The sequence below is a fragment of the Mirounga angustirostris genome, unplaced genomic scaffold (genome assembly GCF_029215605.1).
Source record: "Mirounga angustirostris isolate CCGP_5_RB_7025 unplaced genomic scaffold, mMirAng1.0.hap1 SCAF_1, whole genome shotgun sequence".
Lineage (NCBI taxonomy): Eukaryota > Metazoa > Chordata > Mammalia > Carnivora > Phocidae > Mirounga > Mirounga angustirostris.
Genome location: NW_026991709.1, coordinates 201,188,243 through 201,214,407, shown reverse-complemented (window position 1 = coordinate 201,214,407; position 26,165 = coordinate 201,188,243). Strand labels below are relative to the sequence as shown.

Sequence of the window (26,165 nt, the reverse complement as noted above, 5' to 3'; positions counted from 1 at the left end):
GGAGTTTGGCTTAGTGTGTAACAAATCACTCAATGTGCTATACATTAAATCTCTGTTGGACAGACTTACCAGAAAGAGATAGTCATGAAGAAGCTGTATGTGGAAAATGTTTGGGGTAAGATCGATTGTTCAATAAACATAATATAAAAAAAAATAGATATATCCCCATAATGAAAACAAGGCGATTATAATAAAAGAAAAATGGGCTTAATGTAAAAACTTAAAATGAAAAACGAGAAATGGTTTATATCAAGGATTTTATTGATTTTTTTCAGATGTTTAAGAGCTCTGTAATAGCTATTTTCCCACGTTCCTAAAAATGCCCCAAGAAAAGGCAATAGACTCAGTCTATTATGAGAAGGAATAAGGTTCAAATGGAGTGGACAGTTTGCTTGCTTCTGGTTCTGCACCGAGTGACAAGAGTAAGGTCTTGCACCTCATTTGAGGGACTAGTTTACAAGCTGAGAGGATTATCTGTCGCTTTCCTTCTTAAAGACAGCAAGTCGTGAGTCTGCACCGACTCCACACCTCAGGGCCGGTCTCCCGAGGTTTTCCTAAGGGTTATGGGTCTGCAGTTTCCAGTTAAAGTGTGTGATCAGCGTGCTGCTTTCCATCCCTTTAGGTAAATCAATTGCAGTTGTCACTTGAGCATTACGTGATTTTCAGTTTGTGTATTATCCAGACTCCTGTGTATTCTCTTTTCCCTTTTCTTTCTTTAGGCAGCTCGACTTACCACTCGGTAATTTCTGGAGGTTGGGCAGTACAGAGAACGTTCTAGTTAATTTTGCCACATGTTAGTGGCCCCGTGAAAGGTTTAACTTCTTTGCTGAGGGAAGTTTAAAGCAAGGAGTCAAATGAGATTTGGAAAGAATCTGATTTCTGGGTTCTTCCACTCCCCTGATTATAGTTGGCCGTGTCAGTGATCAGTCATGCAAGTACTTAGCAAAAAATCACCTCCCTATACACGAAGGAATGGTCATGTATATTCTGTTCTGTGTTTGTTTTCATTACTTTGGGAGAAGCAAAACCTGAAAGAGCTCTAGCAGCGCTGCAGGAAGGGAGTAAGGACAGAGAGAGAAAAACAGAAGGCAGAAATAAATGAGAGAGTGGTAATATCAGAAGATCCCAACCCTCAGAGACCAAACATAAGCAATTACCTCTTCTTCCTTTCTTCAGAGAGCCCTGCATGAGAGGATTTAAGGCTGGGTAGGGGGAATGCTCCTGTCACCTGGACAGGATTTGGGTAGCTGGGGGAAAAAATGCCCTTTGGTCATAAGTGCTCCATGGGGCCGGGAATTAAACTCCTGCTGGGAGTGAGGGTGGGTTGAAGTGAGGTGGGGGGGGTGGGGAGAGGGAGATGATTAAAACATAGCCCTTGCCCTTGAACCACAGACCCCCTAATTAGCAATCAATTAAATCACTAGCACGATTCATTTGGAGCCTTATCCCCTCGGGTGGTGCACAAACCCAAAGTCAGCCGTCCAGGAAGGACTCCCTGCCCTGTGTTCATTCCGTCTGGACGCAGGGACTGTTTTTCTGTTTCTCATAATGCAGCTGTGTCTTTAGCAGCTGGAAGGTTCTCTAACCCTGGCGTGAGGCTGTCTGTAGATCGGCCCTGGGAAACAACACCCTTCTTGCCTTGTTGGCTATGATTTTCTCCTTATTCCCCCATTTCAACTTTGTTGAAAGATAAGCTCACAATACAGCAGAGAAACCCAGGACCCAGACTGGTGCCTCAGGATCCTGCTCTTCCTGCTAAATCCAAGTTTGAATGCAGCTACAGGGGATTTAGAGATGTCACATCTGTGTGATTCAACTATCATGTCCGTGAATTATACAGATATATGCGTTAGAGCTTCATTTGGAAAAACATATAGTTCTTTAAGACCTAGGTAGAAACTGTCTTAGAAGCTTTTAAAAGAGAAAAAAAAAAAAGATTAAAAATATATATGGGTAATTCGCACTTTGAGGTTGTTCGGCATTATTTTGGACATTCTTCAGCTTAAACCAGGGCTTTGAATTTTGGTTTTTGACATTTTTGTCAGTTTACATTATGGGAGCAGCCTTTTTTTTTTTTTTTATTTAAGATTTTATTTATTTATTTGAGAGAGCGAGTGAAAGAGAAAGTACAAGATGGGGGGAGGGTCAGAGGGGAAGCAGACTCCTCGCTGAGCAGGGAGCCTGACACAAGACACCATCTCAGGACCCTGGGATCATGATCTGAGCCAAAGACAGTTGCTTAGCCAACTGAGCCACCCAGGTGCCTTTTTTTTTTTTTTTTTAAGGAAACTTTGAAAACGTTAAACTGTTACCTCAAGTACAGCACCAACATTTTATGTGCATGTAGGGTCCCAGTACATGCTTAAGAAATGCTCATTGTCATTCTTTGTCAATTCTTTCCCAGAAATCAAAGCCCAAGTTTTACGTACTGTCCATGTTCCCTTATCCTTCTGGCAAGTTGCACATGGGCCACGTACGTGTGTATACCATCAGCGACACCATTGCACGGTTCCAGAAGATGAGAGGGATGCAGGTAAGGAAAAATGCCCCCTTCCCATCCCACCCAGGGGAGGAAGAATGTCATTAATGTGGTCAAGACAAATGAAGAGAACAGGTTAGAGTTAAAATTAGGACAGCTTTGACGATAAACCCGAAAAGCCCAGTGTTTCCTTTTATGAGTTAGAAGACCTAATAAAACATCTGGATTAATGGGGGGGAGGGGAACCACTGTGTGTTCGGTGTTGTGCTACAGATGGTGGTGGGGTGGGGCTGGGGTCAAATTTAGCTACAAATGTTGGTAACGTGGGCCGTCTTCCCAGGACGAGTTCATCGTCCAGCGGGGGTGAAACACAGATAGTCATCGTGTAGGGGGATGAATCCAATAGTACAGATATGGATCAAATGCTGTGAGGAGGAGGTGGGGCCACAGGAGAATTTTCTCTTTCTATTTGATATTTTCTGTATTCTTTAATGAGCATGGATTATTTTATGATGGAAAAATTAACATTTTTATAAGGAAAAAAATATCTGGGAGGAACAACCCTGGGGCTTTTGGGAAAGGTTCCACTAAAGAGGGAGCGTCTGACATGGGTCTTGAAGGACAAGGTGAAATTTACCGGAACAGGAGGAGAAAGACCCTTCCTTGGCCATTGTGGGTCAGCCCCCTTCTCCCCCACTGCCAGTTACCCCAAAGCTTACTGTTTACTCTTTAGCAGTGTATCGTCTGTAAAATGGGGTGGGAATGATCACCATACGTTCTTTAACCACTTACAGAGAGGTGGGATTGAAGAAGGGTTGAGAACACAGACCACTGAACCCGACTGTCCAGGACTCGAATGCCAGCTCTTAACACGTACTAACTGTGTGACCTTTGACTAGTTACTTAACCTCTCTAAGACCTAGTTCTCCCTCATCTGTAAAATGGGGATAAAACAGTACCTGCCCATTGGCCTGTTACAAGGATCAGAGGACGGCTGTGAAGCATTTAGCACATACCTGGCACATAGTACATAACCAAGAAATACTATTGCTCACCAGAGGCTGGCTGGAGCCTGTTCACAACAGCTCCTGAGAGCCCCCTGTGCACCTCTCTGTCCAAGTCTGTGTTTATCAGGCACCCCAGGAGCTTGAGATCCAGCCATGGGGGAGTATTTACACCATGGACATCAGCAAATGCTACGACTCTGGGCATTTTCCTCCAGAGGGGCAATTGTTAAAACATTCACTGGGATTCCCACTGGCTGTTGCCATTATTAACCTGCCTGTACAAAGGACATCTGCCACCTCCTAGTTCTTTGTAAAGATTTTCTTTTCGAGACATAGGTGCATCTGTTGTCACAATTGGTTCGAAAATTTATGCTGAACTGACATTGGCAAGAAGTATTCCTAAAAAGGAAGGCAAGTTAAAATGGCTCTTTGTCACTTAAAGGGTTAATAACTTTATACTACCAAATGCAGAGATTTGTGTTCTACTTTAATAGTCAAAGCTATTTGTTTTCCTGCCTTATGTCGAATTTTATTTTCCCCAGACATTGCTTTCCATCATTGCTGCTATGTTTATTAGAAAGAGACAGTGCAGAGTGAATTGGCTCTTTGCCAAAAGTATAATTCTCTGTCTTACTGTGATTCTTTGACTAGATTTATCCTGTGGTTTTTTACTTACGCCAACTTATTTTGGACAGTTAGTGAGTGCAGGCAAATTGCTGAAGATGAAGCTTTTATAGCAAAGTTGTACATTTATGAGAGGATACAGGTGGTTGAGAGGGTGTGGGTGGGATTTTGATTCTCTTGGATGGGATGAGATGTTCCAGAGGAAGCTCAAGGCAGAGCTCCAGGCCTAGAGCCACTCAGGCCCAAGAGGCAAAATGGAGACTCCTATAGTAACTGAAGCCCAAGGTCAGGCTGGACCCAGGAGTTGGACAACGTGGATTTGAACAGCATTCTGCCACCTTCTTACTGAGGGACCCTGCACAAGTCATTTCATGTCTCTAAATCCCCACTTTCCTCACCTTTAAAATAGGGCTAACAGTAATTCTTGCCTCATGGGATTGTTGTGCAGGTTAAATGAGATAGTACATGTGTCTGGCATAATAATCCCTTAATAAGTGATAGCTGCAATTACTATTTACATTGATTTGGTACTCTGGGAGGTCAGCCACTGTCATTTAATAAATGCATCCCACTGTCTTCAGCCTGGAGTACGCTGTATAGAGTTACCTCCTCAGAAGCAGCTTAACTGTAAAACATTGCCTGCAATTTGTATTACCTATCCTATCACTTGATGGGTGCCCAAAACTACTCTTTGTTGTTTGGTTTACAGTGTCTGAGTCTGTGTGATCAACAGGCACCTAAGGTTCTCTTTGTTCCTAATTTTCAGTTGCTCTGTTCAAGATGATGAGCTGTCTTTTTGGGGTATTCTCCAGGTTCTGCTGAAATTAATTTCTTGCTAATTTTCATAAGCCATATTTAAGTCAGTTCGTTCCATCTATAACTCCAAATTGGTGAAAACTTGTCCAGCTATTTTTCAAGCGATATGGCAAAAGAGAAACAAATCTCAGTGTAATTGTCAATAACACCAAAGCCTGTTGAGTTTGCTATTGTTTTAAAATCCATTCCCAATGTCAGGACTGGTCCCAGAGATAGAGTGAGGTTGGATTCAGGTCAAGTTCAATGGTTCTCACTCTAAGAAGGAAGGAATATCTAATCTGGAGTAACAGCAGGGTCTGACATGTGTATTCATTCATTCATTCATTCAATATATAGTCATTGAGTATCAGTTATTCTAAATACTGGGGTTTTTATTGTATTCAATAGAAATATTAAGAGTCTTAAGTTCAATATCAGTCAGTAGGCCTAAGAAAAATTCAGCAAGCTTTGGCTTTTTCTAGAACTTGTTAATTTGTCGACTGGTTTGCTTTGTTCTTGAGTGGAGATACATGAAATAATTTTCAGTTACACGAAGAACAGTATGGGAAGTAAAAGGTGGAGTGAGCGGTGTGGCAGTTCTGCTCTCTTCAAGGCTACCATTGATCTCCACGGATGTGCCCCTGTCCTTGTCTTTCTCAACCTTGGCAACATGAAATACGGTAGGCCATTTCCTCCTCCTTAAAACACTCTGCTCTCAGTGAGACCCCACTCTCCCAGCACTTCTGCATTTTTGCTTCTCCTTCCCGGTTTACTCCACAAACTTTCCCTGCTCCACTCCATCTTTGCATACGCTTTATCAGGTTGAGAAAGTTCCCCTTTATTCCTACTTTTCTGAGAGTTTTTCTCATGAATGGTGTTGATTTTGGTGAAATGCCTTTTCTGTATCTGTTGAGATGGAATAAAGTTTTTCTCTTTTATTCTGTTAATGTGATATGTTTTCTTGATTGATTTAAAACAATTTTTAAACCAACCTTGTGTTCTTGGGACAAATTTTATTTGGTCATAATGTATTTTTTTTTTATGCATGAATTGCTGTATACAATTTGTTAATCCCACTATGTGCATGGGAGCTACTGCTCTGAAATTTTCTTTTCTTTAATGTCTTTGTCTGGTTTTGCCATCAGGGTGATGTTGGTCTCATAAAACAAACTAGAAGGTGTTCCCTTCTTCCTATTTTCTGAAAGTGATGTGTATTATTGGTATTATTTCTTCCATATTGCTTAACACAGTTCACCAGTGATGGTATCTGGGCCTGGTATTTTGTTTGTGGGAAGTTTTAAAATGACAGATTCTATCTCCTTAATGATATAGGGCTATTTAGATCTTCTGTTTCCTTCCATGTCAGTTTTAAGTTGTGTTTTTCAAGGAATTTCTCTACCTTACCTCCAGGTCTGTTCTGGACTGCCTTCTCTTTTTTTTTCTCTGTCCACTTTTCCTGGGTAATCTCATTTATCCCCTTCAGTTTAAACAGGGTACTTTAAAAAATTATGGAACATTTCCAACAGAGAAGTCTATAGAGCATTGTCACAGATACCCAGATCTGCGTCCTGATAGAAGGTGCCACCATGTAATCCTATTAGCCTCAGCTCTTTTGTTTTTTTTCCCTTTTTTATGTTGCAAATAAGAGTTGTTCCTCTCCACAATTGGATTCCAGTCCTTGAAGTCAAAGTTAAAGTAACCACTATTCAGGACTTAGTGTATATCCTTTGCCTTCATGTTTTCATGTTTTTACTCTATCTGTTGTTTAGGGATACATACATACTTATATGTAGTATTGTTTTTAATTTTATATAAAAGATATTTAATATTCTGCATATTATTTCACTCAGTATTTTGTATCAAGGATTATCCTGTGTCTCTAGAGTTATTTCATCCATTATAAGTACTGTATAATTATGACAATAGTTAATTATCCATTTTCACATAGATAGAGTTTTAGGTTGTTTCAAATTTTTGCTCCAGTGAGCATCCTTATACCTGATGGGTTAGCCTGTGGGAGAAGTGGCATTACTGGGTCATAGAGTGTACATTGCTCAGCATTACTACATCTTTCTAAATCACTTTCCAAACTGTTGAGGCCAATTATTACTCCCACCAGCAATGAAAGATACTTGTAACTGCCCTACATCCTTGACAGCACTTAGTAATGTTAGACTTTTTAGTCTGTGCTAATTTGTCATATGGGAAATGGCAATCTAATTGTGTTTTTAATTTACATTTTCCTGAATACTATCCTATAGTGAAGCTGAGATATTTTCATATGTTTATTGCTTATTTAATTTTCTTCTTTTCTTTTTGCCCTGCTCATATTATTTGCCAAGTTCCTCTTGGGTTGTTTGTCTTTTTCATATTGTTCTGTAGAATTCTTTATACAGTCTGGATTACTGATTCTGTGTTGGTTAAATGCAATGCAAAAGTCTTCTCCCATGGGGCACCTGGGTGGCTCAGTCGTTAAGTGTCTGCCTTGGGCTCAGGTCATGGTCCCAGGGTCCTGGGATTGAGCCCCACGTAGGGCTCCGTGCTCAGTGGGGAGCCTGCTTCTCCCTCTCCCACTGCCCCCTGCTTGTGCTCTCTCTCTCTCTGTCAAATAAATAAATAAAATCTTAAAAAAAAAAGTCTTCTCCCAGTCTGTGGTTTGTCTTTGAATTTTGTGAGCCCAGCCAGACCACAGAGTATAATTTGGGTTTGAGAATGGATGAGAATGATGATTTAGAAAGTTCAAGGTTGCTTTTACTTTAGTTTCTTCTTAGAGCAGCAAATAAGTTGTGCAAAGGAGAGAAATGAGACAAGAATGCAGGTGGGTCAGGCACCTGGGTGGCTCAGTCGTTAAGCGTCTGCCTTTGGCTCAGGTCATGATCCCGGGGTCCTGGGATCGAGCCCCACATTGGGCTCCCTGCTCTGCAGGAAGCCTGCTTCTCCCTCTCCCACTCCCCCTGCTTGTGTTCCCTCTCTTGCTGTGTCCGTCAAATAAATAAATAAAATCTAAAAAAAAAAAAAAAAAGGAAAGAATGCAGATGGATTGTTGCGGCCTTCCACGCTCGCACTCGTTCATGGAGCCGGGCCTGAAAGCCATGACCATCAGGCTCATACATACCAGATGTGGACTTTATAAGTGGAGAGGCAGGTGGTTTGGGGTGATGAATTGATCAGGAAATAGGGGCTTTAGTTAATGGCAGTGGTGATACCTGCCTGACCCACCTCACAGATTTGTGGCAGGGGCCCTGGGAGGTGATCAATGAGAAAATCTGCAACGCAATTTCCCAGTGTAACCCAGTTAATAGTAGCAATAATAAGGTAGTCCTGACGTTTGGATGGTGAAGCAGGGGCCTGTTGAAGCCAGAGATCAGTTATTCTCTTTCAAGAGTCAGAAAAGGCTGCACTGCCAATTGGCTTCTTCTTAATCTCATATACAATGTCTCATGACACATTTAAAGCTTAGCACATATGGTGATTTTGTCGTGTCTTTGTATGTCGTATGCACAGGAGATTGGAAAATAAAATGACCCACCTCCCACCCCGGCTGGTTTCCCTGGCACCCTCCGGGCCAAAAGCAGAGTGATGACAGCATTAAGGTGCCCAGTCCCCCTCACAGGGTTGGGCTTGGGCTCATTTGTCTCAGGCCAAAAGCCTCCGCACACGGCCCAGTTGGGTTTTCTGCTTGGGCCTTTTTGCTATTCACTGCGGAGGAGGAAGTAAATTGAGGCTCTGTGTCTGGCTGCTGTGTGATCATAACGTGATTACCCCTAAATATCAGGAAGCGAGGGGAGTTCTTAGCAAGTGGATGATAATACGTATTTCATCAATTTTCAGTCGGCCAACCAGTCAGCAAGTGTGTTTGAAGTGCCCAGAGGGTGCATAGCATGGCATTTAGTTTTCAAATTTTTGACTCTCTGCAGCTTCTAAAAGTAGAGAGTGGATTTCCAGGGCTTATCCTCTCCGATGTCATTTGGAGGGAAGAATGAGTTGTTGGTCCAGTGTCTTGATTAGAAACTGGCTGATTTATCCGCTTGTCACGTCTCTCCAGCTTCCCAAGGGAGGTCTTCTGTTTTGGGCCTAGGTACTGTCATTTGGGTTCTTCACTCTGAAGTATTTGCTTCATTTTGATCCTCAGTCTATAATAATGGTGGGTTGTTACACTTGCTAAACAAAATTAAATGTTGTGTTTCTCATTTCTGGGAAATAAAGCATTGAATCTACTCCAGAGAAACCATGACATTCTCTGAAAATAGCAATTTTTTGAGAAGCAGTAACCATGGTTGCTCTCAGTTAGAAGCTGCATTGGTTTCAACTCTAAAGTTTTGTTTTATGATGAAAAGGAGAGAAAGCTGGTCATTCCTAGGGAACAGGCTGGCCCTTTTGTAGCAACAATTGTGCTATTTCTCTTGCCATCAGGAAGGCAGACGACGAGCTGCCCCAGCTTCCTTCCCTTCTACCTGAAAAGTTTTCTTACCTCTACTTGATCTTATTTCCTGTGTTGGAGGAAGAACTGTGTCTTTGCCTGTTCTTTTTTCCCTTCTTAAAAAAAAAAAAAAAATGTATTTTTAAATTGTACGTAACAGTCCATATTCCCCCCTTTAAAAAGAAGAAATACAGCATAGATGAGGCCACAGTCCCTTCTGACCACCTCCTCCCTGACCACGCCCTTCTGGGCAGTGATCCCTGGCATGTATCGGTGTGTATCCCTTCCGAGCCTTGTCTGCACGTTGTCATTTGTAACTGTGCTCTCTCCTGTATCCCTTTCTTCTCGTCTGCTTGCCATCCTATCCTGCCTGCCAACCCTGGGACGCCCACGGCTCAGCTCAGGGAGCGGCAGAAGGCCCCGTCAGGGTGAGCCATGGACACGTGACTCTGTCCACACCAGAGGCTGGCCTCGCCCCAGCTCCAACCCTCGCCTTCTGTCCGCCTCTGGTCTGACTTGCCAGGTCTCTGATCCCTGGGTTTGCCCCTCTTCCGTAGCTGGCCCTGACTCCCCTTTGATATCTCAGATTGTGGTAGGTTTGCGGTCTTGCTGGTGTTGCCGGGCTGGCCCGTGGCCAGTCGGCTGTCAGCTCCACCCATTGCTTTGCCTTGTACAGCAGAAGGACTGACCCCCGCAGACCACGTTTCCCAAGCCCTGGTGGCAGCTGGCCTCCAGCTGGTTTTGGACAGTAAGAAATTCTGGCAAGACTGGAGTGCAGGAGGGAAGGAGAAGCCAGAGAATTTCTCTCTCTCTGCGCTGGTCAGCAGCTTCTTCAGGAATCCAGTTCCATCTGGGCAGATCCACATGTGTTTCAGTTTTTATACCTGATCTTGGCCTTGGAGCTCTGTTACCTCTGCTTCCCACTTTTTTCCTTCAGTCTAGGGGTGGTGGCGGTGTCCCACTCTTCCAGACTTGGGGGTTGTTCCGCTGTCCCCCTTGGCTTCTCACTCAATTGTAAATACTTAGAGTGTTTGTTAGAAGAACGGCTGGAAATGATGGTTTTTCACACACCGGAAGTTTATGTTATAGATTTCCAAGTTAGAGCTACTAGGACTTTTTCTTGGTTCCTTTTCTGCAGAAAGCACTCACGTCCAGGAAGAATTAACTCCTAGGGAATTGAGCGGGCTCAGGTGGCCCTAGCATTAAAGGTTAAACCAAGTTACGGTGAAAGAAAGAAAGGGGTAGGAATTTGAGAACCTAAAAGGAGAGTCTGGAGTTCCTCCCGGTGAATGTTTTGGACAGTCTTGGCCACAGGGAATCACAGGCAAGAAAGCCGGCATCCCGGACCTAGATTGGAGGTATTCGATGTGGACGATGTGTAAGATACCAAGAGGCGAAGGAGGCTGGCAAACGAAGCACCTGACATGGTATCTTTTACATAAATGGGCTGTAACAGTTTGACCAGCAGATAGAACCTTCTGCCTCAGAGAAAGGGATGGGCTTTGGTATTTCATGATCCTATTATAGGTCTTCACTTGGTTCCCCCTTGACAGTCATGAATTGTCTCCTATAGCATTAGAGTGGGTTCTGCAGTTGTTGGGTCCCTGGGTCTCTGGAAACCCAGGGTCTAGGAGTGAGAGGACCCCTTTCCTGTTCCGTAGAAACTTAGCTCATGGGAACGTTTATTCCAGTGATCTGGCCCATGGTGGAGGGAACCATTCTGACTTCAAGATGCAGAAAGGCCTTCCCACAGTCTGTATTCTAGGGCAGGCATTTGCTTTTTTGTCGATTTTCGGGAAGAATGGAATATTAAGCTTTAAGATTTTCCAGCTTGATTTTTCATAGACAGCTTGGGTAACATGTGGGCTAAGAATATCTTTTCATGTGAATTTCATCTGAAAACAAAAATAGAAAAATATTATGTAAGTCCAGACTGGTTTTTGTGACAGTCTCTGTGTTGACTTTATTTAAAAATATGGACAGCGTCTAACAGAATGTTAATAGGCAGGAGGATTGAACGGTGCCGTTTTGGCAGCTCCCACAAGGAAACCAAGTGGTCATCCCCCTTCTCCTGGAGCAGTTACACAACAGTTACATTTTTCTGCCAGTGAAGCAGCCCTAGGAGAATTCAAGCACAGCTGGAAGTTACACTCCTGTGCAGTCCACGGAAGTACTGCAGAACTTTCTAGTAATCCAGGACAAATCCCTGACGTGGGGTTGATTTTATTTATTTGTTTGTTTGTTTATAGCTTTTGAAAATTAAAGGAAAAGAAAGAAAAAATCTGTGAAGCTTAATAGTTTATTACAAGGGAATATTTTTCATCTGTGGCTTAAGCAATGCTGAAGAGAAAGCTGTATCCTAAAAGGTGTTTGTTTTACTCAGGATTCTTGGCTACCAAGTGCAGCCCAGCCCAGCCCAGCTTACGCCAAAAAGGGAAGTTTGTTCGTGTTTACAGACCCTGGTGTAGCTCATAGAATGAGAGGCAGTGTTGCGGGAAACAAGCCCGTGGGCATTGGGACCAGGTCCTGGCAGCATGTCAGTACCCTCAGTCTCGGTCCCCATGCAAGCTTTGTTTTCTCAGACACCTCCATCCGGTGGAAGGTGGGGTCACCTGGAGCCCCGGGGGGTCTCATCTCCTTGTTCCTCCGGGCCAAGGAGAAAGTAGTGAAGAGAGTGTGATGTTGTTGCCTTCCTGTTCTGTTTTGCATCCCACCTCCACGTTCAGGCCCGTAACCAGAGGGGCAAGTTTTGTGATTGGCAGCCCCCACCAGGACTGTGTGCAGTTGGAGGAGGAGCAGGTTCCAGAAGGGCAGGGACACTCTCCGGAAGGGTGAAGCATTTTGGGTCTGCCACATTTAGCAAGAGGCAGAGAGACCTCGGGTTGGGTCTGAAAGATCAGCTGGATTGGGTTGTGTCTAGCTGGGTTCCCAGAACTACAAAGAACAGATATACCTGGGGAATGTGAGAATGTTTTAAAAAGACCTACATGTTTAAACCTCGTGGTCCATTCAGTTTGGTTAAGAACTTCCAGTGCCTGGCACCAACGTGCTGCAGACAGTTGCCATGAGTAAGCCACGTTCAGGACGTGTGTGAGGTCAAGGCGTCTCCCTACCTGCTGTCAGAGGGCCGCTGTGATACCTCTGGCCAGTGACACGGCTGAAATGTTGCCAGGGCAACTAGTGATGTGCCACGTGTGGGTGCTGCAGACCAGGGGTACCAGATGATGGCAGCTGCCACGTAGCGAGCGCCCCCATGTCTCGGGTGCGTGGACTGGGCGCCATGCTGAGCGCACCACCGACATGGCATATAATCCTCAGCGCAAGGTGGCTGCTTTCTGTCACAAGTGGGAGTTGAGAGTCCGAGTAAGTAATGTGCCTTGGGTCCCACTGCCAGTAAATGGCAGGCTTGGGTTTGGGACTTTTCCCCTCAGACCACACAGCCTCCTGAAGAGCGAGCCTTTGTTGGCGTTTCCCACTCATTAGCCAAAGGGGTTTGGGATACTTCGAATCATAGGTGCCTATGGACCTGAGGCAGGATGGCCGTGGGCGATACGCATATGCACCTCAGAGAGTCCTTGGGCCAGACAGAAAGATGGAAGAAAACCCCAGGTGTGCAGTGGGAAGGAAATAAGAGATAAAATATATATATTTTTTATCTCTCTCTTTATATATAAATGATATGATCCCTATATCACATATATATGTATCCCTATCATATATATATATATATATATAAAATATGATCCCTATCTCTAAAAATTAGATATAAATTTACCAAATTTAACTGGTTATGTATGGCTGTCTGGTAGAATTACAAGTGAGTTTTGTTTTCTTCTGAGTATTTCTCTCTGTATAGTGAATATGCATTACTCCACATATCAGAGGGAAAAGTATTTTTAGAAAAGAAAACAAGACCTATTTCTTTAGTGGAAAATGGCCTGTGGTGGTACGCATGGGTGATGAGGTGATTGATACCTCTGAGTATCCATCGTTATCCCAAGGCAATGTGTGTGAACCCAAGCTCAGGTTGTCTATATGGTTACAAACAAGGCTGTCCCTCGGTGCCACGGTGCGTGTTTCAAGCCACTGTTCCCATTCACAGCATGTAAAGTAGGTGGACAGAAGCTGCCTGCTGAGCTGTAGCTGCTGTCCGTTTGCAGAAGTGAACGCCTTACTGGCCCATCCCGGCTGAAGGTAATTGCTTCTGGTGTTATCCAGCTAGGCTGCTCACTCTTGCTGGGCCACGTTGCTTAAACTGTGAAATTAAAGGGGGTTAGGCTTGGAGGACAGATCTCAAAAGCCTTTTTGAGCTCTAAGATTTTAGGCTTCCCTATTCGTCAGAGAATAGGAACATCTTCCAGGGAGTGATTCAAAGTGGCTGTTGCGCTCTTGAACGGTGGCTAGTGCGACTGAGGGACTGATGAATTTTTAATTTTAATTAATTTAAGTTTAAATTTACATAAGCACATGTGGCCAGTGGCTACCATATTGGACGGCACAGCTCCTCCAATGGCAGATAGTAATACGAGGTGAGCATTTTAAATGCCCATACATTTTTACATGTACGCATTTTGGGAATTAAAAAAAAACACCTATAATTTAGAAAAACAGTTTGGTTTCATTATAGACAATACAGACAAGAAGAAAGTAAAGTAGTCACAAAGAAGAGTCTACTCAGAGATAACGGCTATGAGCACCTTGGTGTATAACCTTCTAAATACTCTCCTCAGCATATGTCCTAGTAGATAGCTGGCTTTCAGAAGCATAGTCTGGAATCATCCAGAAAGGGATATGACATGTTAGTAGGAGAGAATGCCTGTTTATGGCCCGGAAGACAATACGGATAGAGGTCTTAGCAATCCGCCGTGGCTGATGTCTCTCTTCTGGATGCTAGGTCATCAACCCCATGGGATGGGATGCCTTTGGACTGCCTGCTGAAAATGCAGCGATTGAGAGGAATCTACATCCAGAAAGTTGGACGCAAAGGTATGTATCTACAGGCGTCTTCAAATACTTCTATACAGAAACCTTAAAAAAATGTTTTAATCTGTGCATGAGAAACAGATAGCGAAGCAAACAGAACATTGCAGTCTGCCAAGCGATGAACAGGATTGTATATATTGGCGTTTCTCTTCTAGCGTGCTGTATTCTTTTTCTTTTTTTTTTTAAGATTTTATTTATTTGCGAGAGAGAGAATGAGAGACAGAGAGCATGAGAGGGGGGAGGGTCAGAGGGAGAAGCAGACTCCCCGCCGAGCAGGGAGCCCAATGTGGGACTCGATCCCGGGACTCCAGGATCATGACCTGAGCCGAAGGCAGTCGCTCAACCAACTGAGCCACCCAGGCGCCCAGCGTGCTGTGTTCTTAACTGAGAAGTCCCAAAGAAGGTTCTGGGTATTCATTCATGTGTTCATTTTGATGCTTTGTTGTTACAAAGTTATTCTTCCCTTGAGTATTTGCATTTGGAAGGAAAAAGGAGAGGGTTGCCTTTGTTCAATTTCTACAATGCTTCTCATCTGCTTGACCACAGTGTGAGCTATATCCAAATTCCACATTGTAATTTTCTCTGAGAATTCTGTTAATTTTTGCCTTCACCATTCCAGAGCAAGGGGAACTTAGACATTCAATATAGAAATATATGGCCAATATATTTCAGGGATGGCTTTCTCCAAGGGGGACACATTCCCAATTCCACCTGTGCCTCAGGCTTCCACGTACATGTGGGCCAGCAGTGCCCATCCTTCATCCCAGAACCCAGTGGAATGTTCTGGGCTCACTCCATCAGCCTCTTTCACAAAGATCTGGGGCCTTTCCCCACTCCGTGCCTCAAGAGATCTAGAAGGGCAGTTCCAGGGCCTGTCCCCATTGTCTTTGACCTCCCTTTGCTTTATCTTGCCCGAGCCTACTTTCAAAAAACATCCACTGTACCATCCACTTTTTTTTTTTCTCTTAACCCTTAGTTCCCACTTATTCAGTTATGGTGAGTTCTAGATTAAATGGGAGTAATGAAAAAAGGAAGAAAAGATAATAAAATAAAGTGGATCAAATATGGCACAAAATTGATGTGAGCTAGACCGAGGATTGGCAAATTAGGGCCCGTGGGCCAGATTTGGCCCTGCCTGATTTTGTAAATAAAGTTTTATTGGAACACAGCCATACCCATTTGTTTACATGGCTGCTTTCATGATACAGGGGCAGAGTTGAGTTGTTGTGATAGACATATGGCTCACAAAGCTGAAAACATTTACCATCTGGCCCTTTACAGAAGAAGTTTCCCAAACCCTCCACGGAGAAAATAGCCATTAAGAAGATGGCCCCTGAATCAGGCCACCTCGGTGCAAAACCTGCCTTTCCTTCTTGCTTGCTAATCACCTTGAGAAAATTACTTAATGTCTCTGTGCTTCAGTTTATTTGTCTGTACAAGAGGGATAGTCATCGTTCCTACCTCATCCGAATGGATAAAGATTAAGCACCATCTTCGTTGCCTACTGTAACAAAAATGCCATAGTCTGGGTTGGCTTATAAACAATAGACATTTCTTTCTCATAGTTCTGGAGGCTGGGAAGTCCAAGGCCAAGGCACCTGCAGATTTGGTGTATGGAGAAGACCCTCCTTCCTGGTTCACAGATGGCCATCTTTGTGTCCCCACATGGCAGAAGGGGCAAAGAAGCTCTCTGGCGTCTATTTCATAAAGGCTCTGCTCCTGTTCAAGAGGGCTTCCCCCACATGACCTCATCACCTTCCAAAGTCCTCACCTCTAAATACCATCACCTTGCAGATTAGATTTCAACAGACAGACTCTGGGGGACATAAACATTGTCCATAGCAAGCACTTTTCCGTAAAATGTCTAGCACAAAGCCTGGCATAAAATAAGCTATTGTTGGCTAAGCAGAGATTACCTAGGGGAAAGAAAAAAAATGATGTTATCACCTTATTTCATATTATATTAAAGTTGATTCATTCGCTTTTCTCCCCCCATCCCAATTATTGGACAGTTTTAGATTTTAGGTTTTGACTGATAAGCACGAAAGCAGGTTTCTTTTGGATTCCCACAATTTGCACATTAGGGTTTTTCTCTTCAGTTGATTTTAAACTTATACATGCTTGGCTTAAATTTGTGTGGAATACAGATGTATGGATGGGCCGGGAATGCACATACCAAAGGGGTTGCCTATCATGGCCAGAGGAAGGGCCAGTCCCCAGGGCCAAAGACCATTGTGGTTTCTAGTAGATTCTGTATGAATCCGAAGAATGGGTGTCTTCTAATTCTAATACACTGATACTTTCGTTAATTCTTAGTGATTAATTTTTTTTTTTTTTTTTTTTGCTGGGGCAAAGCAACATTGGAAGCCCTCTTGAATAATCTAGACTTTTACAGTTTCCCTTCACATTCTCAAAGTATGGTTTGTCTGTGACTTTCCCCCCTCTGAAAACCAAACTTTCTTCCCTCTGTTTCACAGTAATATTGAACACATGAGGAAGCAGCTTGATCGACTGGGCCTGTGTTTCAGCTGGGATAGGGTAAGTCAGCCCTTTCTCCTGGAACTGTTTCATTTTTATGAAGGTCCCAGCTACACAGGAGATCATGCACACTTTATGTTTCTCCTCTTTGGGTTGGGAGAGGGGAAGGGAGGGAGGGAAGGATTAACAAGCACTCCACAAATGAAAAAATATTCTCGGAGGACAGTCTGCCTGCAAACAAGTAATTTTCTATGGGATTAAGGTAAGAGAGTTAACTTACTCTACAGCTGACTAGAATTTATGTGTGTCAAAAGCTTTACATGTGGATTTCTCCTCTTCTCTGCAATATTTTAAAAAGACTATTGGAATCTCTATAAACGTGATTTAACTAACCACCCATCGGGATTTTTTGGGTGGTTAGGTGTTAAGTTGACTGACCATCTATTTACCTTTGTTCCAAGTCCAAAATTGAGTCTCATGACAGCTCGTAATGCTTGCGTCACAAGTGGCATTTTGGTGTAAAATGCTTTTGAACTGTGTACTAAACCAGTGGAGAATTCCAGGTGTGGGAGGAGTTCATGAAGACCACCTGGGTGTTAGGACCATTCAGGAAACTGGGAACTGAGCCCTTCAGCGCTCCGGCCAGAGGCCCACCCCCTTGGACACTGGTGGCCTGTTTGGTAGGAGGAATTCCTGCCTGTCCCTTCACTGGACCATCAATGTCACGATCCCTCTTAGCATCCATATGCTCCACAAAATGATTGACGTTTTCATTGCTGGACCTATCAAGGTCAAGTTCACATCCTCTTCCCCAGGAGAAGCACCTGGAACAAACCCAAATACGATCTTTTCCTCCTTCAGCAATTTCTTAAATAATGGAGATTTGATGAGTACAGTGAAAGAGAGCAAACACATTTCAACAGGCCTTTTTGTTTTTTTCTGGTAGCTTCTTTAGATAAGGTCATGAGCTGAATCAAGTTCTCGTTACATCACTGATGCCATTTTTACCACTGGCTTGACTTGCAAGGTTATCAAGTGTTTCATTTGGTGGAGGTGTGAAAAAGTCCCGGTGGCCTGGTCCCATTGTCCTGAGGTGCTAGTGGGGAATCGCAAACCAAATGCAGTCTGATGCAGAGACACCTGAGTCCTGGCCGGAGCTCTCCAGAGATGAGATTCTAGATTCCTTGAGGGCAGAGATGGACTTGGTAACTCTCTAGTCCTGTATAGGAACATTAGCCATTAAATGGTTCAAAATATTAGCGGATTATCGTAGAAGATTAGAAAATACAGAAAAGTCAAAAGAAGAACGTAAGTCAGTGCGGCTAATTTAATATCCTGGTATGGTTCCTTGTATCTTTTATTCTGGAATTAATAAGCATCTATGTAACTTCCTTTTGCAAAGTTGAATTCATAATGCGTGTTTTTATCTTGCCTTTTTTTTTTTACCTACTATTCATGAACATTTTCCCATTTTATTAAATATTCTTTGAAAAAATGACTTTTTAGAGCAGTCTAGTTTTCCATCTTATGACTATTGTAATTTATGTAACTTATCCCTTATTACCGTACCTTTAGATAGATTTTAATGTTTCTCTATTATAAATACGGGTACTCAGTCCCTTCCATGCAAATCTGAAGTCCAGGAAGCTCTAAAAACTGCATTTTTTTTTTAATTCAGTCTACTGGAAAACCTGAACTGGTATTTATCTTACTTAGAATGAATATTCATATATATTCCTATAGGAATAGTAATCTAACTGATTACCAGGTACTCTCCCAGACCTCATTGGGTAAATATGCTATTATTTTTTGATATACAAAAAGGTCTTTTTTTTTTTAATTTTTTTTAAGATTTTATTTATTTATTTGAGAGAGAGCACAAGAGGGGGTAGAATCAGAGGGAGAAGCAGACTCCCTGCTGAGCAGGGAGCCCGATGCGGGACTCGATCCCACGACTCCGGGATCATGACCTGAGCCGAAGGCAGACACTTAACCGACTGAGCCACCCAGGCACTCCGTATATCCAAAAAGGTCTTAATGCTGAGGGACATTTGACTGCAAGCATTTCAGATAAGGGGTTTTGAACCTGTTGTGCAGTGTTGTAGATAAAGACATCTCTGCTGCTACCACTGTCTAATGGTTACTGAGCACTTAAACCATGGGCCAGGCACCCATAATTATCTCTTTGGGTCCCTAGTAAGCTCTAAAATGAAAATACTTTTATTGACATCATTTGATTGCTGTTCACTCGAGCAAGCAGGGCTTGGCTAATTCGCTGACCAATTTGCTATATTCATCCCCCAGTCTTGGAGCAGAAATCTTTTTTATAAAGATTCTTTCTTTATTTATTTGCTAGAGATAGGGAGAGGGAGAGCACAAGCAGGTGGAGTGGCAGGCAGGGGGAGAGGGAGAAGCAGGCTCCCTGCTGAATAAGGAGCCCAACATGGGGCTCGATCCCAGGACCCTGGGATCATGACCTGAGACGAAGGCAGCCACTTAACCGACTAAACCACCCAGGTGCCCTGGAGCAGAAATCTTGATACACCATTTTTTATTATTTCTTTAATGTGAACTCTGAGAAAAGCCATGATCAAGTTTAAGGCTTATATAAGTACTTAAAGGAAACTTAAAGGTATTATTTGTCTTGTGGTATTGTGAAGGTTTGAAGACCAAACAGATTTACTCTCAAGTTATTACAGAGATGTTTTCGTCTGTATTTCTTTCATTATTCATGATTGGGAGGTTTTTTTTTTTTCATGTGTTTAATGGATGTTTGAATTTGGGGTATGTGTGTGGATAATCTAATCATGTCTTTTGCCCACACAGGTAAGGAGTGTTTGTTCTTTTCTTTTTTCTTTTTTTTTTGGATTTTATTAATTTGAACGATAGAAAGAGCAAGCGGGCATGAGCCGGTGGGGGAGGGGCAGAGAGAGAGGGAAAGAGAATCTCAAGCCAACTCTGTGCTGAGTGCAGAGCCTGACTCAGGACTTGATCTCACGACCCTGAGATCATGACCTGAGCTAAAACCGAGAGTTGGATGCTTAACCAACTGAGCCACCCAGGCGCCCCTGATAGGAGTTTTTAGGCATAATTTATTTATATTATACATTTTCTGATCATGTATTATTTCTTAAACGTTATGTTTGCTGCTAGTTTTAAAATCACATCCATAACAATTATTCAAATTGAAGTCTCCTTAGCTGGTTTCAGTGCTCATCAGTAGACCTTTTTAGACCATGTCCGCCCATTTAAAAAATCTGGATTTGTGAAAATTTTATTTTGGCTCTTTTTCTGGCATCATACCTTGTCTTCATAATGGAGAATGACTATCCTTTGCTTTCACGTATGAACAGGAGTTTATTGGGGTATGGAATTCTTTTTTCTTTCAGATTTCTGTAGTGGACCTTGATGCTTGACCTACTTTTTAAAAAAATATATAATTATAGACTTACAGGAAGTTGCCAAGTAGTACAGAGATCCTAGGTACCCTGCGCCCAGCTTCCCCCAATGAGAACATTGGATAGAACTACAATATAATATAATATCAAAACCAGGAAAATGACACTGGCATGAGACTATTAACTAGAGTACGAACCTCATTCAGATTTCGCCAGTTTTACCCATAGTCACTGGGGGGTGCAGTAGTAATTGTTCTGTGTGGCTTAATCCCGTGTGGAATTTATGTAACCACCAGCTTCTGACCCGCCGGCTTTTGGGAGGGAAGTCTGAGGCCAGCCCAGATGGTCCATTTGGTCCGTTCGTACATGCAGTAATCGTTATACCCCCATTTGATGCTCATTAGGTTCTTCCCATCTCTGCACCTGCCGTTTCAAGTTTTCATCCGAGCGTATCCCAGTTTCGTCCTTCCACTTGAATTTTGGGTGCTGAGTGACCCCTTTCAATCTGCAGTTGTGGGTCCTTCCCTGTGGCAGTTTTATGGGCTCTGGTTCCCAAGAACCTCGACTTGGTACGCACGCTCCGCCCACCGTCCTCCTTTGTTTGTCCGTCTCCCTCATGACCTTGGTCCCTTTGTTCTTCTGTACCTCTTGGGAGAACTTCTCCTGTTTGCTTTCCACATCACTGGGCCAGTTTCTATCGAATCAGTGCCGCTTTGTGTGGTTTCTAATGCAGATACTCATTTGGCTTTTGTATTTTTAGATTTAGATTTTGTATTTTTAGATTTTTAGATTTTGTATTTTTTCTTACCTCATTCAGCTCCCAGTTTCTTTCTCAAGCCTCTTCTTTATTTTCTTCTTCTTTCACCGTCTTACCTCATCTGCACAGCCCGTATATGTTAAGAAGCTTTGAGGCTATAAGGAGATGCTCTTGAAAAATTACTTTTGCTTCCTGCGCTGAGTCTTTTTTATAAGTAGGAATGCCATGTTGTCCTTGTTTGTTTCAGGATCTCTTCATAGATACCTTGTGGATTTTCTCCCATACTTGTTCAGTGACGTGGACTAATATATCAAGTTAGAGATCCAGCAGCCTGAGGGGAGGGGAAGGGAAGCTCCTTCGTAGTCTCTGCATCATTGATTCCTTTCTGGGTTTGGGGAATCCACTGCTCCTGGTGCATCGTTCCCTTTGGTCTGATCTTTACCCAGCGATGAGTTGTGGCATCACAGATACCCCTGATCTGACTAACCCAGAGGGGTCTTTGTGGGGTTTCTGTTTGCCCCGTGGCCCGCTGTCCCCTCAGGACTTTGCCCTTTCAAGTAAGAGGTGGCAGAGCCCTGCTTCTCAAGAACCCAGTCTGTTCTTGGCGGGGGGGGGGGGGGGGGGAGTGCTGTTTGGCTTATGGTATTTTTCTTCAGTTTGGTTCCATCTGCCAAAATTCCTTGACATTCCTGGCATGTCAGGGGCACCTTCTGTTGTTTCCAGTACTGGTGTAGTCCCCATGTCCCTGGTCTTTATATTCATTGGTCATTTTTTAAAAAAGATTTTATTTATTTGTTTGAGAGAGAGAGAGTGAGTGAGCAAGAGAGGAGGAGCAGGGGAAGGCAGAAGGGGAAGCAGGCTCCACGCCAAGCAGGGAGCCCGACATGGGGCTCGATCCCAGGACCCTGAGATCATGACCTGAGCCGAAGGCAGATGCTTAACCGACTGAGCCACCCAGGTGCCCCACACCAGTGCTTTCTGATTAAATGTTACAATCTGTCGGTCATATGGAGCAGCGGAGTCAGAAGTAGAGCAATAGTTTATTTAATTGACGAGGCAAACCTGTGCCCTTTGCAAGTGACATTCCCAAAGTCTTATAAAAACTGGATAATTCAGCAGATGGATAACTGACAATTAACAATATTTTAAAGATAAGATAGCTCAGAAATGCTGTCTTCTTTCCCCAGATGGAGAAAGCCCACTTTAAAACCCGGGTCAGGTCTCATTCTCCCCGCCTCTCCCGGGTGGGACTCCCAGAAGAATGGTCCAGCTCTCAAGCTACGTTCTCATCATTCTTACATAAGAGGCTTAATTCTCAGGATTAAAAAAAAAAAAAAATGTATACATTTCTGGAGTTCAGGCATGTCTGGTGAGTCAGAATGAGAATCAAATGTTGCTGTTAGCATCGCGCCAGGTTTCACTTTTTCAGATGTTATTCTCGAAACAGCTGGTATCATCTCGAGAAGAAGGAAAGTAAGAAGCTGAAAGCTGAATTTGAATGACTGAACATCTACTAAGGGAAGAATCAAAAGGAAATAAATTCCAGACTGTGCGGTGAGAGACAGGCATGTGCTTCTTGGCAGGCTTCCTGCAGAGACAGTGTGGGCTGCATTCTACTCTCGTGGGTTCAGTGACGGCCTCAGTGGTCACCCACTGGTCCTAGGGGATGGCCCTGTGAGTTCCTTGTTACAAATGACAGAGTTAGCTTTTACGTTGTTTGGTGTGGCCTGTTGAGGCGGGCGTGTCTCAGACTTTGTGCTCTGCCTTCTCACTAGTTCTCTGAGCTGGTTCTAGAGCAGGCCTTCACTGTGCATCTTGGCTGAAGTAGACCCTGGGGCCCAATTTATATCAGGAATCATCTGGATAATTGTGGGAGCAGTCCCTAGGAGTTGCCTTCAAACTCGGACAAGTATAAGAAGGGCAAAAAAAAAAAGTTCGAACCAGATGGGATTCAAAGGAATGCCTGCGGAATCGGCCAGAGAAGGGCTTTGGTATTTGTTTATGGCACTTGCTAAGCAATACCCAAACACACTCATACTCCATCGTACAATCAAAGCAAAACAAGACAAAATGGAAACATATTCCAGGACTTGGCATAAACCGTGTTTGTATTAATTTTTCTTACTCTCCCATACTGGAGCAATCACGAATTGACTCTCGCTGAGTTTCTTTATTGTGGAGATCTTAGGAGTTTTTATTTACACTCATTTTCATTGGATTTTTAATCCCTTTGTCTCATTTCCTCCTTGTCTTCTTCTGTACATGTTGGTGCCCAGGAATAAAGACTGACAGCTTTGCCCATCAGTCCCAGCAGGGTCAGGCAAACTCCGGAATTACTGCCCCCTAAGACAGTCATCCCCAGCGTCCCGAAGGCAGGCTGTGCGGGCTGAGAAAGGCATGGAGTGTGGCTTCCATGGAGCCAGAACGGGAGGCACGTCACAACTGTGCTCTATCAGAGTTTTTTTTTTTTTTAAGATTTTATTTATTTATTTGACAGAGAGAGACACAGCGAGAGAGGGAACACAAGCAGGGGGAGTGGGAGAGGGAGAAGCAGGCTTCCCGCAGAGCAGGAAGCCCAATGTGGGGCTCCATCCCAGGACCCTGGGATCATGACCTGAGCCGAAGGCACATGCTTAATGACTGAGCCACCCAGGCGCCCCTCTATCAGAGTTTTTACCAGGATAGGCTTTCGGTGCCTTTGAGCTTTTCCAGGTTTTGTCCGGCAGTTCCACACAGCCTACATAAAGTAGGAGGGCCGCTGGGGTGCCCAGGGCATCTCCACCATGTGCACAGGTCTCTCCATCTCTCTTTCCTTTCACTGTCCTCTTTCTGTTCCCTTGTTCGCTCTCACCCCTTACCTTGACTTGCCTGCTTTCATTTCCAGCTCTCCCCCCTCTTTTCTTTCTCTGCTCTCTCTCTCTTTCTGTGTTTTTGTTCATTTTTTATGATGGAAAAATTCCAGTTTATACTCAAAAAATGAGCCTGGTATAGAGGACTTCCAAGCACTTGTCCCCCGGCTTCAACAGTTGCTTTTTGTGACCAGTCTGACTTCATCCAAACCTTCCGCTCTGAATCACTTTGCAGCGCATAAGAGGTCAGATAACTTTATCTGTAAAGAATTCAGTATGGATTGCTAGAAGCTGAAGGCAGTCTCTTTCCTCCTTCCCTCCCTCCTTTCCCCCTTCACATTCCTGTTGTCACAGCTGAAGCAGTGAAGGACAGTCCCCTAACATCACAGAGTACCAGTCCTCTTGCAGATTGCGCTGGTTGTCTTGTAAACATCTCTTTCTCCCGAGACTCCAGCTTCTTGTCAGCCTGCACCCCTGCTGGTCTTTGTTTGGCCCTATCTCCCCCTGCCCTGTTGTTATCACCCTCTTTTCCTGCAAAACACACAAGCTCTTTGGACCATACCTGCATGAGTTTACTTTCAAAGGCAGCACGATTTGTATGATTACAAAGTGAAAATTATGTTTGCTTCAAGGCCCTTAACCTTGGCATTTTGTTTACGTAGAGGACCGGACATCTGATAAGAAAGATTAAACTCCAGGAAATAACGAGGGCTCAGAGAGAATAGAAAGATATATTTCTAACGGTTTTTGTTTTAGAAGAATTTATTTTATTTTTTTTATTTTTAATTTTTTTTATTTTTTAATTTTTTTAGATTTTATTTATTTGAGAGAGAGAGACAGAGATAGTGAGAGAGCACAAGTGGGGAGGAGAGGGAGAAGCAGGCTCCCCACAGAGCAGGGAGCCCGATGCGGGACTCGATCCCAGGATCCTGGGATCATGACCTGAGCCGAAGGCAGACGCTCAACCGACTGAGCCACCCAGGCGCCCTTGTTTTAGAAGAATTTAAAGAAGAGCTTAAAACAAAAAGAACTTGGGGGCAAGCGAGGGTCTGAACACATGGTTGGGAAGATTCCCGTGGCGAGAGCTGGGAGCCGTGGTTGCCTTGACAACGTGGAACAGGCACTCAAAGTGAGTCTCCGAGTCTTCTTTCAAGCCCTGACAGAGGTGAAGTGGTTTGTCTGGCAGAGGCAGAATATTAACCTTTTTCCGGAGGTTTTCTTCTGGGCAGGAGGGAAAAGGGGTTATCTTTGTTGTAGCTGAAGTGAATTGGCAGCAGCCTTCAGCGCTTAGCTGCTCACAGGGAGGTTGGTGTTGATGCACAAGGGTTGGTGCTCAGGGCTGTGGTCGTCTCATGAATGCAGAGCACACGTGCCTCTGACCTCGTGCAGAGCTGTGCTGGTCCAATGGTTACATGTCCATGTTCATGGCTTCAACCAGGATAGCGTTCTTGGACGCTTCAGCCCTAACTGAAGAAGGAGGTCCCCTGGGCCCCTCTGTGGATTTGGTTATTCAAGGAAGTAGTTAGTTTTATCCAAGGTCCTCCCCCACTGGTGGTCATGAGCTCAGTCAGGCCATCCCTGCCGAGGATGCACACTCTGGAATTACCCACTCCTCTCCGGGGCCTGGATTTTGGTGATGGGTCTTGCCACTCATCCGTTGCCTCTCTGAGCCTCAGCTTCTCTCCGAGGGAATGTTTCTTATGGTTATTGAAGAGAGAATTCTTAGATCACTCTTTAAATGTCTTAGGAATTAAGAGTACAAAACCCTTCTCTTCACAGCTCAATCAGGCCTCCAGGTCCCTCTTGCACATCAGCCAGGTACAACCTTTGACAGCGTGGGTGACTGTGGTTGTGTGGGGACTGTGGACTTTAAGCGTGCTGGGAAGCAATATCTAGAAGATCTTGAGGATGAAGTTGTTACTCCATGAAAATAACAAGGATTATTTACATGTGTACTTCCACCAGCGGTTCTTAAACTTGGTGAGCATCAGAATCACCAAGAGAGCTTGTTAAAGCACAGATTTCTGGGCCCCACTCTCAGAGTTTCTTGTACCACAGACCTGTGATTCTGTTCTTCTATTCAGAAAAAAAGGATCTTAGGAATGATCATGCTCCCAAACCTTATTAGGTAGCAATCAAAATACAGGCCTATCCTCAATTATTTTTGGCATAAGGTAAGAGCATAACTGAATAATAAAAACAAATTCTGAAAAAGTTGACAGTGTTTTTGCAAATACAAGATTTATTTTAATAACTTCTTAAATTGTGAGATATTACACATATATAGGCTAGAGCATAAAACATGTTTGTATGGCGACTGCCTAGGTTGCAAAATAAAACTTCACCAGCACCCACAAGCTCTCTCTGGCCTTTTC

The 26,165-nt window shown here is 43.7% G+C and overlaps 1 protein-coding gene across 3 annotated transcripts in view; it reads left to right on the top strand.

The window, feature by feature from the left end:
* LARS2 (leucyl-tRNA synthetase 2, mitochondrial) overlaps nt 1–26,165 on the top strand; it is a 145,852-nt gene that overhangs the window by 8,512 nt on the left and 111,175 nt on the right. For all 3 annotated transcript variants that reach the window (XR_010413450.1, XM_064597035.1, XM_064597034.1), the window contains exons 3-5: nt 2,405–2,533; nt 14,220–14,311; nt 16,786–16,846. Coding sequence is in view for 2 of the 3 variants with exons in the window: in XM_064597035.1 (XP_064453105.1) it covers nt 2,405–2,533; nt 14,220–14,311; nt 16,786–16,846 (282 nt within the window). In the remaining variant the exon portion in view is untranslated. The remainder of the gene's footprint in view (nt 1–2,404; nt 2,534–14,219; nt 14,312–16,785; nt 16,847–26,165) is intronic.